Raw genomic sequence first — 12,973 nt, 5'->3', positions numbered from 1 at the left:
CCTGTCAAGTAGCTTTCGTATTTTTCTCTTTTTGTCACATGGGGGTCTTTAATTATACGTGTTTACTGCAGAAGCATTAAGAAATAGAGATAAACCCCAAAAAGTAAAGTGAGTAAATATTATTCATAAACCACTGCACAGTAATAACCACTGTTCACATGGCTGTATACCTACATCTATATCACAAATGCTGGACCTTACAGGTCATTCCGCTCAGTAGTCAAAAATGACTACGTGGTGTTTCATAAATATGAGATTACTTTTCAATTAAAAAAGGACTTTGACCTTGATAATGGTAAAGAGAAGGGAGCAAACCATTTCCCCCAAACCACACCTGTAATTTCAGTACTTGAAAGGGCTTCCTGAGACCATAGCTTCACCCTCCTGCATGGTAAGGAAGACGGCAAGATAAGGAAAGCTCGGGGCCTGTCACTCAGCTGTGATGTAGGATAGGCATTTGCTAGAGTCGCAAAAGTCAGTGAATCTGTACAACTGCCCTGTCCAGAAGGACTTCTGTTCCTGGTAGCTTGTTCTAGAGTGACTTGGGTGAATACTGATGTAAGAGCGTATGAATGCTGTGCAGTTTATGACACAGGTCCACCTGAGAAGGAGCTAAGTCTACCAGTGCAACCAAGTGAATGACACGATTATGGTCTCACCCAGCTCCAGCCACTCTTGCCTTCTTTCTCTCCCTGTTGCAAGCCAAACCTGAGGACTTTGTGGTTGCTAGTTCCTCTGGCCAGAATGCTGTTTCCCCAGGTCTTCAGGGTCAACATAAGTATCTCTTCCTCTTAGGTCTTCCCTGGCAACTCCATTTGAAGTGGCCTTTCCCCTGCCCCACCACCCAGTAACTCACATGGCACCGCCACCTTGATTTCCTCCATAGCACTTGTCATGCCATGAAACTACCACATTGGTTTGTTTGTGTACTGCCTGTTTGCTTCACTGGCCAGCGAGCCTCTTGGAGCTGTCTAATCTACCACACACCCCAATACACAGCACCTAGCATGAACCCCACAAATGCTTGCTGGCTGAATGAGTCATGTTACAACTATTTATCAGAGAAAGTAGATATCAGCTAAACTTTTTAAAAAGTTACTGAATAGTTTTGCAGAAACATTCATATTTGTTTATAAAAGATGAAGTGTTAAGTAGAATATGGTCATGTAATATGGAAAAGTAAATCTAATTTAACAGTACTCAAAAGTAGGATACAGCATAGCTGGTTGTGGAAACTAGAATTCAGGATCCTTCAACTCTAGTTGCTAGATCTACCAATGATAATAGTCTTGTCTTCGTTGAAACTGGTTGTCACGTTAGCAAAATATTCACATTTACACTAGTGTAAAGAGGTGGAAGAGCAAAAAGGTTTTCAATTCTAGAGATGTGGAAAATGTACCCCTTTATTAAAATATAGGTGTTTATTTAAATATACATCTTAAAAACTCTAAAAAGGTGACATTATGGAATCCCTGAGGTACATTTTATATCTTGTAGGAAATAGCATCATTTCTGAAACCCCCTGAGGTAAATTAATCGAACCATTATGAGATTGGTCTAGAAGAGTTTAGTTAGTTCTTAGCAGCATGAACCTTGCATTTGGTTTTTATTTCTGTGTGCACTTCTCTCCTGGGTCATCGCCTTATTGGTTATAGTTGTAGGCAGCCGCTCTGCTGGGCAGGCAGGGGCCGGGGGGCAGTGGGCCGCGGCGAGGTCTATGGTCCTGCTTTGGTGGTGGTTGTTTCTACCTCATGGTCTGAATTCACCTGGTGTTCCGACTTTGTAAGCAGCATGAGAAGTCACGTGCTATGCCAGTGCTTAAGGAGGCAGGTACAGATGACTGATAGGCACGGGGCATTGATGTCTGATAGCCAGAAAAAAGGAGGGGTTGAGCTTTTCTTCAAAAAGGCTATTTGGAGCTCCTTGGTGTGCAGCTCTGTAGCTTTTCAGGAGTGACCTCTGGACTAATAATTGGCTTTTTGGGGGGGGGGACCTCAAACAGCTTTTCTATCTCTAGAGAATGTGGATTGAGTGTAATTCAGTTCACTAATTGGTTGACATAATACACAGTGATTCCTGCCAGAAGGAGCCAGACCCTGCCTGCAGGCAGCTTTTATGTAGCATCCTGAGAAGGCCTATGGCCTTATGTAAATGCAGGCTCTGCTGCAAGTTGTTTCCTATTTTTTCCTATGGTCTTTAACTTCAAACTGATTACTGGGGCCTCAGCAGTTCCCTGGGCTATCTGCCAAAGTTTTCCGCAGCATCTAAATAGTTTTTATAGCCAATGATCATTTCCCTCTCTCTCCTCCTACACCTCCCTCCCCCTCCCCCTCCCCTCCCTCTTCCTCTTCTCTCTCCAACACACCACAGTATGTTCAACCTCACCTCACAGAGTTCCACGGTGGCCTTGGCCATCTGCGTGAACCTGCACAGATGACTCTGCCAGTCTGCGAATCTGGACTAGTTTTCCTAATGAGGGCATTATTTGCTTTTTAGCTTGCTCCCTTGTTTATAAAATATGCCAAGAGAACTAAACAACCCGCTGTTCCCAGTACTTATTTACTTGCTCAAACCAAATGTTTATGTCCTTGAATACTAAACTTGAAGAAAAAGGATTTCTCCTCGTGGGAAAGCTAAGATGATCCCTGAGGGTTCTTTCTAAAAGATAGAACTGAAGGCCTGCTTTTCAGTAAACATTCAGCTTACAGTGCCTTTTGGAACTGGAGTGTGTAGGGGTGAGGGTGCTCGAGGATTCTCTTCTGTTAGCTGTCCCTGTGGGCCTTCCCTCCAAGCCCTTACCGTTCGCCGTGTTGAATCAAAGCAGCCGCTCCAGAGCTTCATTTCACAGCTCCCATCAGGGCCCTGTTGAGAAGTAAAACTCCTTTCCCTCCATATGTCCCAGACAGTGCAGCATCCTGAGCTTGGCGCGTTCTAAAACCCTAATTGAAATACAGCTTAGAACCCGAGGAAGAAGACAAGAAAAGCAGTTTTTAGTAACAACATTACTCGTGCTTTGTTGTGCTGGCTTCTCTCACGCCCAGCTTCGGCCGCCTGCTGGAGAAGCTGGGGCAGGGGTTCCGAATCACCAGGGGAGCTTCCAGAACACAGGCAGCCAGGTGACTCAGAACCTGGCACCTGTGCTTTCTGGATGCTGACCAGGTGAATCTGAGAGAGCAGGTTCCAGGGCCTCCCAAGACAGCCATGGCTGATACATTTGGTTCTTCTCAAGTGGGATTTCCCCTCGTGCATCTGACATAAATCACATTATTTATCTTCTCCTGGCAAGTTTTGTGCTAAATACACATTTGCCACCTTTCCTTGTTTCTTTTTCCAACAAGAAGAAACATTTCCTTGTTACCTTTGCCAGATTATTTAGGAGAAGAGTGTAAATTGAAGCCATTTATCTTGAAATGTGCTGCAGGGGCACATTGTTTATACAAGTGAAAGAAATTGTAACAGGGGTATTTGGTCTGGTCTGCAAGGAAAAGTGTCTCAAGTTTTCCTTCCCCCTCCCCCTTTATACATATGGTGTGTTAGTTAGAAGGTGCACAAAGCACGCATGCATTAGGTTTGCGTGTGTGACAGGCAGGACCATTGTTAATAGGTTTTAGTGAGTATTTTTTATATGTTTGTTATTGGTAGAGTTAACATTGCCAGTCATAATAAAGTGAATGTTACCCCTTAGACATCAGCCATACATTTCTGTGACCAGAGTTCATTTATTGTGTACCCTGCTCCTGTTAGTGAGGTAACAGAATGTGAATTTGTGGGGATTTTGCTGTTCTAATTGAAACCTGTACGTGTTTGCCAGTTGGTGGGCGAGTAAGTCGTGAATTAAATTACACTCGCCAGAAGATTGGAGAAGAGGCTATGTTTAATCCTCAACTCATGATTCAGACCCCCAAGGAAGACGGTGCTAATGTCCTGACCACGGAGGCACTCCGACAGCACCTGGACTCGGCGCTCCAGGCCAGCCGGGTCCATGTATATATGTATAACAGGTAAGGTGGTGGGGAGAGGCTGCTGGTTTAGACCCCTTTGTTTTAGCAAATAAAGTTGCCCTGGAAATACAGCGGAAGTGTTAGTTCAAACAGTTTTCTCGTGAAATGATTTTTAAAATCTTGATTTGTCTCTAAAGTTTAGTAACATATGAACTACATTACTTTATAATGTATTTTCAGTGAGTATCTTGGCACTGTACCCAAATGAGTATGGTCCTTCAAGCAGCCATTTGGATGGCTGTCCACCGTTCTGAAGATGTTTCACTGCTTAACCTGTTTTTGGAACAGTTACATTTTGAATTGCCTTTAGTCACCTCACAAAGAATAAAAAAGAAAAAGAAGTTACTTCTCATTACTTTATTCATTACAGATGTTAGTGGTTGGTATGTGTCACCAAAAACTAGGGGGTTGAGCTGAGCCACTGTGGTGAATTCCTGGGGACAGGTAGGCAGAGTAAGGTGGATTCACACACCTTTACCAAATACTACCCTTTAGCTTTGTAGCTAATTTAGCAATGCTGTGGATGTAGTAAAAGCACAGGAGGAGTTCTGGAATGAAACCACCACAGCCTAAGTTAGGGAGAGGAAAGACAATACAGAGAAGCATGTACAAAGCCAAACACAGGCAGTCCCTCCTACAGGTGCTCCAGTGTCAAGAAGGAGAGCCGACCAGCATTGCTCTGGGGTTCAAGAGAAAGGGGTCACTTTCAACAGCACCGATCAAAGAAAGCTTAGCAAAAAGGTGGCATTTCAGCAGGGCACTGAGGGATGGATGGGAAGGTTCCACAAGGAAGAGGACGAAGTCCAGAACGTTCTTTTTGGGCGACTAATAAAAGAAAAAGTAGACCAATAAAACAGAGCAGTCTAGAAGGAGTTTTATATTTTTTCTTTTCCTGGAGTTCCCATCCCCACCTTTTCCTAATTTTCTCTTTTTTCAAATTAGACTCATTTCCCTAATACACTTGGGAAGGCCTGGGCTTATACAGCACTCTTCTAGGGATAACAAAATGCTATAATAATAGATGATGGATAGTATAGGTAATTGTTGATCAGTATATTTGATATAATTTCTGTAGGACAAGAATAGAAGAATGTAAAGTGGGAAACCAATCTACCTGGTAATGTTCTTTATAGCATTTGTGGTTAAGAGCAGGAAAGTTCATTTTGAACACTCTCTGTTAATAAGGACATAATTTACCAGTAAAAAAAAAGTAATATTTTCCCACCTCAATATATGTTAATACATTATAAACCTTACTAATTTAGTCCCCACCTATTTTGAATTTGTGATAATTCAGCTCTGAATTATCTGCCCTGAAGTTGTTTAATGTATGTGGAAAAGCAGATTAATGGTGTAAACAAGATTATTGGGAGAACACTTAAGAAAACAAGACTTTTCAAGTACTTTGGGTAGCATTCATTTACATAAACACCCCACATGTTAATTACAGTTGAGTATTATCTATTCATTAAAGCAAGCTTGTTGAATCCATTTGGCAAAGCTCTGCTCATTTTGACAGATACTGAAAAGTGATCAAAATTGCAGTTCTCTCTGTATGTTCTATAGTTCTGATTTTGCACACATTTCCTTTATTACTATAAGAAACTTTTGTCTCTGCTTTTTATTTTAATAGGCAATGGAAATTGGAACATTTGTGTTATAAATCTGGAGAACTTATCACAGAAACAGGTTACATGGATCAGGTATATTTTCTTTCTGTTTGCAAAAAAATTCTCAAAAATTCTCAAATAGCCCAGTGGTATACATTAGCCTAATGCGTGGCCTATACTTTTCAACTTTGACAGATAATAGAATATCTTTACCCTTGTTTAATTATTACACCTTTGGACTGCTTCTGGGAAGGGGCGAAGTTACAGTCTGGGACAGCATACCTACTGTAAGTGTGTGATCTTGTTTTCTGATGTCTGTGATTTCTAAACTCTAGAATGTTTCTGATGTTACCTTATCATTGTTTATTCTGTTTCAGTTTTGGACAAGAAATAAAAACATTGAAATTCCATGTGCATGTTTCGAGTGAATAGTTGGGGGAGAGGGCACTTCGGCAGAATGTTTCTCCTCTTTTCAAAAAAAGTTCTGTAGGCATCATTAAATTTCATTCACTTTTACCAGCCCATTTATATGCAAATAAAATGCAAATTATTTCAGAGTATGTGTGATTTTTAACTCTTTAAAATATTTGCAGTTTTGTACACCGAGCACTTAACGTGGGTTTAGCTTATTTTTTAAGGAGAGAGTTTATTAGTGGGTACATGTCGAAGTTCAAGATCTTCCTGTTAAGTGAAATGCTGACCTTTCTTTGGATCACATTAATGGCATTTAAGAGGGAAATCCACTATCTTTGAAGGTCATGGTAGGGGATGCTTCGCAGTTTAGCAGTTGAATATTATGTACACGGCATCATTTAAGGAATAATTGTTAATCAGTGTAGACATTTTCAGTTAATTATGCAAGAGTTAGTGCTTGGGTTATTGTTTCTCTCCTAGCTTACGCATATCTGCAAAAGCAATTTGCAGTGGCCATACCCTGACCTTCAGTGTACAGTTCTAGGTGGGAAATAAGGGGTTTTGTGTTTTCTGGTTGGGAGATTCTGAATAATGACTTCAGCCTGGTTAAGCAGCTACAGTGTGGTTTGAACCACATAACAGGCAGCCAAAAGCCTTTCTGGTCTGTCAGCAGCACAAATTCAAAAGTGAGTGTGGGGGGAAGTGGCCTTGATGGCGGTGATGGCAGAGGCAGCAGGGGGCTCGTGGGGCTGACTGCCAGGCTGTCAGAGAGAGCTCATAAGTATGGGATTATTAAAGGTAATGGAGATCAAATATTTTGATTGATGACATTTACAAAGCATTTATTAGGCTGGCAAGTGCTAATTTGACATTGTGATTTCTTCTGCGCCCCCCACCCCTTAATTTTGGGTCTCAGTCTTATGCTTAGAAGCACCCATTTGGCTAATTTGGGTGTTAGGTATTAAATATACTATATCAGCAAGTTAAGATTCTTTGGTACCTTTGTTAATTTATAAGCTCTCTGTTCGCCATGTTCATTCATGAATTATTTTCCTGACTTAGGTTTGCATATAGGTATACTGGAAAGGAGCATTTGGGTTTTGTGCCAAGGTCCCAGAATTACAGTTGTTTCCCCAAAAAGCATCCTACAATCCAGATGCAGTAGATTCAGTCTTGTTATTTTACTAAGGGCTCGGAAGCCTCTCTTTCATTGTCTTGCCTCCTAATTTCTTTCACAGAGGTAAGCCTCCTTTGCAGTGGACAAACTTTGACCCTTTGGAATTCCTAGAAGAGTTAAAGAAAATAAACTATCAAGTGGACAGCTGGGAGGAAATGCTGAATAAGGCTGAAGTTGGTCATGGTTACATGGACCGGCCCTGCCTCAATCCGGCTGATCCGGACTGCCCTGCCACAGCCCCCAACAAAAATGCAACCAAAGTAAGTACAGCCATTGATTGCTCCTCAGGCGGGGAAGGGAGAGAAACTTGCCATGTGCCCCCATTTTTAGTTCTATTATTTTTATTTTTAAGATTGCATTCTCGATGACTTTTTTGGTCTATGGAACTAAGTTTGTTTAAAGAGCTAAATTTTGCTGTAAGATTTGCCATACGCCTCTCATTAGCCTCGTTATTAATGTTCTCACTGAAACAAACAAGCCCTTAATGCACTGGATTTTAACAAGGCATGTGACCTGCCTACTAATTCCTGTAATTATGAGGCTGTCTCTTTATTTTTAGCCTCTTGATATGGCCCTTGTTTTGAATGGTGGGTGTCATGGATTATCCAGAAAGTATATGCACTGGCAGGAGGAACTGATTGTGGGTGGCACAGTCAAGAACAGCACTGGAAAGCTTGTCAGGTAATCCAACACGTGGAGGAAAATCCAAGCCGTCTATTTTTTGTCCTTTCCTCAGAAACCACTTCCCTTCTGACGTCTGCAAGTGTATTTGTATTAATACTTAACTGTTACCCTAGCTAGCTGTCTGGTGTAATAGAATATTAGGAAATATTAGTGGACTAGAGCGGCTCAGAAAAGCACCTTATGGGGAATTTTTCAAGATTTATCATTTTCATTGAGACTGTAGTTAGTGATTGTAGGATTTTAGAAGATCTACCCGTGATGTAGAAAATCAGGGCAACTATAAAGTAGGCAAGAGGAATCGGTCATACCATGTGGAGTTAAATGATATGAGCTGAACTCCATCACAGACTGTTCAAGGGAAAGACCAACGACTGAGGGCTAAATGAGAATTATCCTCTGTGCACTTGTGGACTCCGCTCCGTCAAGTGTCAGGCGCTCCGTCTGAGATTCCTCCCTTGGGAGAGCTGTCGTCTGGGATTTCTGCACAAGCAAGCGTGCAGCGCGGAGCCCAGCATATCTGATCAGGCTATCTACTCCATTACCCTTCCTGTTTCGTTGACTAGAAACTGAGAAAGGAAATTGCCTATTAATTTAATTTGGGGGTGTATCTGTAAAAGGTTTGTAAGGTTACACCTTTAATATGGTACATCAATCTATTAAATAAAATAACCATCCAGGTCCCGTTTTAATGGAAACATGTGCTCACGTAGGACAGAATGGCTGCGAGTGAGTCGGGGGTGCTCGGTGGGGATTTTGCACAGTGAGAGCTGCTTCCTGGGGAGGCTGATGGTGTGCCTTTTCCACCCCATCACAGCGCCCACGCCTTGCAGACCATGTTTCAGTTAATGACTCCCAAGCAAATGTACGAACACTTCAAGGGTTATGAGTATGTCTCGCACATCAACTGGAACGAGGACAAGGCAGCAGCCATCCTGGAGGCTTGGCAGAGGACGTATGTGGAGGTAAATGGGTGGCCTTCTGACGCCCTTTGAACCTGAGTACAAACCCCTTAGTTACTAAATACTTCGTTTTAACGTTTTAAAGCATTGTTTTCGTTAGAATTTATTTTCAAAACTGATTGTAATTCTGAGAACTTGGGGGGATGAAAACTTCTTCCTTCTCTTTATATTGAAAATCTCACTATCTGGGTGATGCTAATTCTAATTGTGATGCCCTGAAACATTTTGAGTAACCAATTGTGAACCCCAGAGCTAAGGCATAACAGTGTTTAAAAAAAACACTTGGTTAGCGAAAAAAGGTGTCTGGAAAACATTAGCAAGGCATAGAATCTGTTCACAGCTGCAGTCCCCTTGGTTAGGTCATGTGACAGGAGCTGGCCTTTGTTTCCCAAGCAGTGACCTCTACTGAGCTGCATGTGACCTTTTAAAAGTGGCCAGCGAATGAAGAGGGGGAGGAGTGCCCCTAAGAATGAGTTGTTTTGGATTAGGGGGGAACTGATGGGCCCGCAAATCAGTTGTAGAGTTATGGAGAGGAGAATAGTAGTCTTAGACATAGCATAAATAAGGCTGTCGGAGAAAACTTCAATTACGCAGGCTCACCGGCTCACCACAGCACCACATTCTCGTTTGATTAGCAATAGCCTTCATTGTCCCAGGCTCAGGTCCTTCAACGTTAGTCCAAGTTCAAACCCCAATCATGGAGAGCTCTTTTCAAGGCATCAGAAAAAAGTGGGGGTTGGGTAAAGGGGACATGTCACCTGAGAGGTCTGTGCTCTTGAAGCTCACCGTAGCTTTAATCCCATCTGGGAATTTATCCTTGCGTTGTGACCGCAGGTAGTTCATCAAAGCGTCGCTCAGAACTCCACTCAGAAGGTGCTTTCCTTTACCACGACGACCCTGGACGACATCCTCAAGTCCTTCTCTGATGTCAGCGTCATCCGAGTGGCCAGTGGCTATTTACTGATGGTAACAATCAATTCGGTTCTCCCAGGGGGCGTTTTTGTTTTGTTTTTTAGTTTTTACCTTTCCATGACTGCCCCTGCTTTTTAACTGCTCTTAACACACACTTGCACCCAAGACAGAGAGAGCTCGGCTTCGTAACGGTTTAAAAAGTGGTCGTGTAAAGCATTTATTACCATTTGCAGTTTGCCCACCTTTGACTCGTATCATTTCGTATGATGTCTGTAATGTAAATTTTTGTTGTTGTTCGATTTAATAAGTTCTACCTTTTGATTTGGGGTGATGGGTGGGGGAAAACATTAGAATCTTTACACATTCTAATGTTTGGCTTTTGTTTTGTGTCTCCCCCTTCCTCCTCTCCCCCCTTCCTCCAACTCCCCTTCATTCCTTCACCTCCCCACCACCCTGCCCAACTGTTCTGCTTGTAGCTTGCCTATGCCTGTTTAACCATGCTGCGCTGGGACTGCTCCAAGTCCCAGGGTGCCGTGGGGCTGGCTGGTGTCCTGTTGGTTGCACTGTCAGTGGCTGCAGGATTGGGCCTGTGCTCATTGATCGGGATTTCCTTTAATGCTGCAACAACTCAGGTACTAAAGGAGCCGTCCGTCTGCTGTTCATTGACAAACACCCCTCTCCGGGCTTGCCCAGTTGGCCTCCAGTGTGTCCATGTCACCTAAAGGGTCTTCCAGCCTTTTCCACTAAGATGCCCCATTTCTCAGGGGGGTGCTGTCTCTAAGTGGACCACTTGACAGTGGCAGGTCTGAATGGGCTTGTTGATTAGTTAGAGATGCTTCATTTATCGGTGGAATTTAGATCATTTATTCGAGTAGTGGTTCTTAACCTTGAGTGTGCGTTAGCATCACCTGGCGGGCTTGTGAAAACTGATTGCTGGGCCCCATCCCCAGAGTTTCTAATGCAGTCCATCTGGGGTGAGGGTGGAGAATTTGTATTTCTAGCCAGCTCCCAACACTGCTGGTCTAGGCATCACGCTCTGAGAACCACTGCTTTAAATGAGATGGATTCCTTCTCACTTTTTTTTTCTTAACATCTTTATTGGAGTATAATTCCTTCTCATTTGTTAACTTAAAAAAATTATTGTACGTGGAGCTTAGACATAGTAATGGACAAGATCTGCTGTGAGCCACAACTGCTAGACTTTGGGGTCTAACTATCAGATAAAACTAAATTCTTCACATGAGTTCATGTAAGCCATCCTTTGGGTAAGCTCCTTGGGGTGCTGGTGGCAGTGTTTTAAATGGCTTTGTAGAATTCTCAGAACTGGACCTCACGTGTCTCATGTCACTGTGCTGTGTCTTCACTACAGGTTTTGCCATTTCTTGCTCTTGGCGTTGGTGTGGATGATGTCTTCCTTCTGGCGCATGCATTTAGTGAAACGGGACAGAATAAAAGAATCCCTTTTGAGGTAATAGAAAAACAAAAGAAGAAACCTTTGAGGACAGCAGAAGCCCCTCTCTGTTCCTGAGTGTTTGTCCTTCCACTTTTCTCTATCTGGCCCAGTAAATATTTCAGTCCCAAGTCAGATGACACGTGACTGACTCTAAATAAGTGAAGTAAGTTAAAAGCATCTCAGGAGACTTGTTCCAAAGTGCACGTTTGTTTCTTTGGGTTTTTTGGTTACTTTGTTCTTATTTCTCCTTGCCCCTTTTTAACCATATTAAAAATGTACTTAAATCATTATCTTGCAGCTTTGTGCTTTGGATAGTAATAACCATGAACAACACATGACTGTGTAGATAGCACTGAAAACTTGAATTTCAGTGTTGCTGTTAGAGGGAAAGGCAGAGATATCCCTTTCTTATCCCCTCACGTCAGCATTGTAAACTACCAGTTGTCTTATTTCACACAGTCTGTGGTCTGCGGGGACTCTGCCCTGTGCAGCTCTCAGCACTGTGGTTTCTCATCCTTAGGACAGGACCGGGGAGTGTCTCAAGCGCACGGGAGCCAGCGTGGCCCTTACATCCATCAGCAACGTCACAGCCTTCTTCATGGCTGCGTTGATCCCGATTCCCGCTCTGCGGGCGTTCTCCCTGCAGGTGAGTTTCCAGTAACTAGATCCGGGGGGGGATCTGTGAGCGCTGCGCTCAGCAGCGAGCCTTCCAGGTCTACTTTTCTCCAGTGATGTGCTTACGGTACCACCACCGTGAAGTAAAGCAGCATGCCAGCTTTGGGGACTCTTTCTTCTGGGTAGATGCTTCTTTAAGCAATAACCTTGACACTCCCTCTGAAAGAAAGTTCTAGGGTTCTTTCTTTCCTTTAAAGCCCTATAGCTCAGAAGCCTGAGGCCTGGGTATCCTCATGGCCCAGGGCCACTCCATGTGGGACGCCTGTAAGCCCGTACTGCAGATAATCAGGATTGGGCCCTGTTGCAGCCAGCTCTTGTTCTTCCCTGCTTCCAAACTCCACTCTCAGTTTCTGTGCTCACCCCCTTCCCCTGCTGGCTACCATCTCTTGATTTCCCTAAAGCAGCCCCCAACACAAAGCCGCTGCATGGAGCAGACTTCACGGATACGAGGATGGGGTTGCAGTGTAGCCCAGGCCAGGCCATACCTTAAAATTGAGCGTTAGATCCCTCACTGTGTGAGGAGGGATTGGCCAGCCCTTACTTGCCACCTCTCCTTCCTTGTTCTTCCTGGCCCCTCTTCTCCTTCCTTTTGGTTCCCTACCGGACCCTGAGGCTGCCCAAGAAAACACAGAATTCCTCTCCCTTTCTTGCGCAGAGCGATTTGGTCCATCGTTGTTCTGTTCTTTCCTTCCAAACCAGGCCCTTTCACATCTAGAGGCCTCTGAGATATGTTTCCAAAGAGCCAGCTAACATGAATTGTAAGAATGGAGAGTTCCCGCGACTGGGGATGCAGCTATGGTCAGTTCTGTGCTTGGTGTAAAGTACTGGCATTGCTCTTCAGCTGCTTGAAACTCGTGGGAGATCCTGAAATTGGTCAACGCAGCAGATAAAGGAGGCTCCTTGCCCAGTTTGTGGCGTGGTCTTCCTAAGCCTGAAGTGGTTTAGGGTTTTGATTTCTCAAGGATATTATTGAGGTTTTGTGAATGAAATTCAAATTTTAAAGCTCCAACTGGTTTCCAAGAAAGATTAAAGGAGCAGTGGCTTTCCCTCTTCCTCCTCTCTTACAATGGGATAGTAATTCCTGAGAT

At 43.5% G+C, this 12,973-nt stretch overlaps 1 protein-coding gene across 7 annotated transcripts in view; it reads left to right on the top strand.

The window, feature by feature from the left end:
- Positions 1-12,973, top strand: part of PTCH1 (patched 1) — a 66,554-nt gene that overhangs the window by 23,878 nt on the left and 29,703 nt on the right. For 6 of the 7 annotated variants that reach the window (XM_067744819.1, XM_067744817.1, XM_067744820.1 and 3 more), the window contains 10 exons: positions 3,812-4,001; positions 5,635-5,704; positions 5,807-5,898; positions 7,264-7,462; positions 7,762-7,883; positions 8,701-8,848; positions 9,680-9,811; positions 10,234-10,389; positions 11,127-11,225; positions 11,731-11,856. In XM_067744819.1, the coding sequence (XP_067600920.1) occupies positions 3,812-4,001; positions 5,635-5,704; positions 5,807-5,898; positions 7,264-7,462; positions 7,762-7,883; positions 8,701-8,848; positions 9,680-9,811; positions 10,234-10,389; positions 11,127-11,225; positions 11,731-11,856 (1,334 nt within the window). The remainder of the gene's footprint in view (positions 1-3,811; positions 4,002-5,634; positions 5,705-5,806; positions 5,899-7,263; positions 7,463-7,761; positions 7,884-8,700; positions 8,849-9,679; positions 9,812-10,233; positions 10,390-11,126; positions 11,226-11,730; positions 11,857-12,973) is intronic. The other variant, XM_067744818.1, reaches the window with a different exon arrangement.

The sequence above is a fragment of the Pseudorca crassidens genome, chromosome 7 (assembly GCF_039906515.1).
Source record: "Pseudorca crassidens isolate mPseCra1 chromosome 7, mPseCra1.hap1, whole genome shotgun sequence".
NCBI classification, from domain to species: Eukaryota; Metazoa; Chordata; class Mammalia; order Artiodactyla; family Delphinidae; genus Pseudorca; species Pseudorca crassidens.
This window is presented reverse-complemented; position numbering and strand designations above follow the sequence as displayed.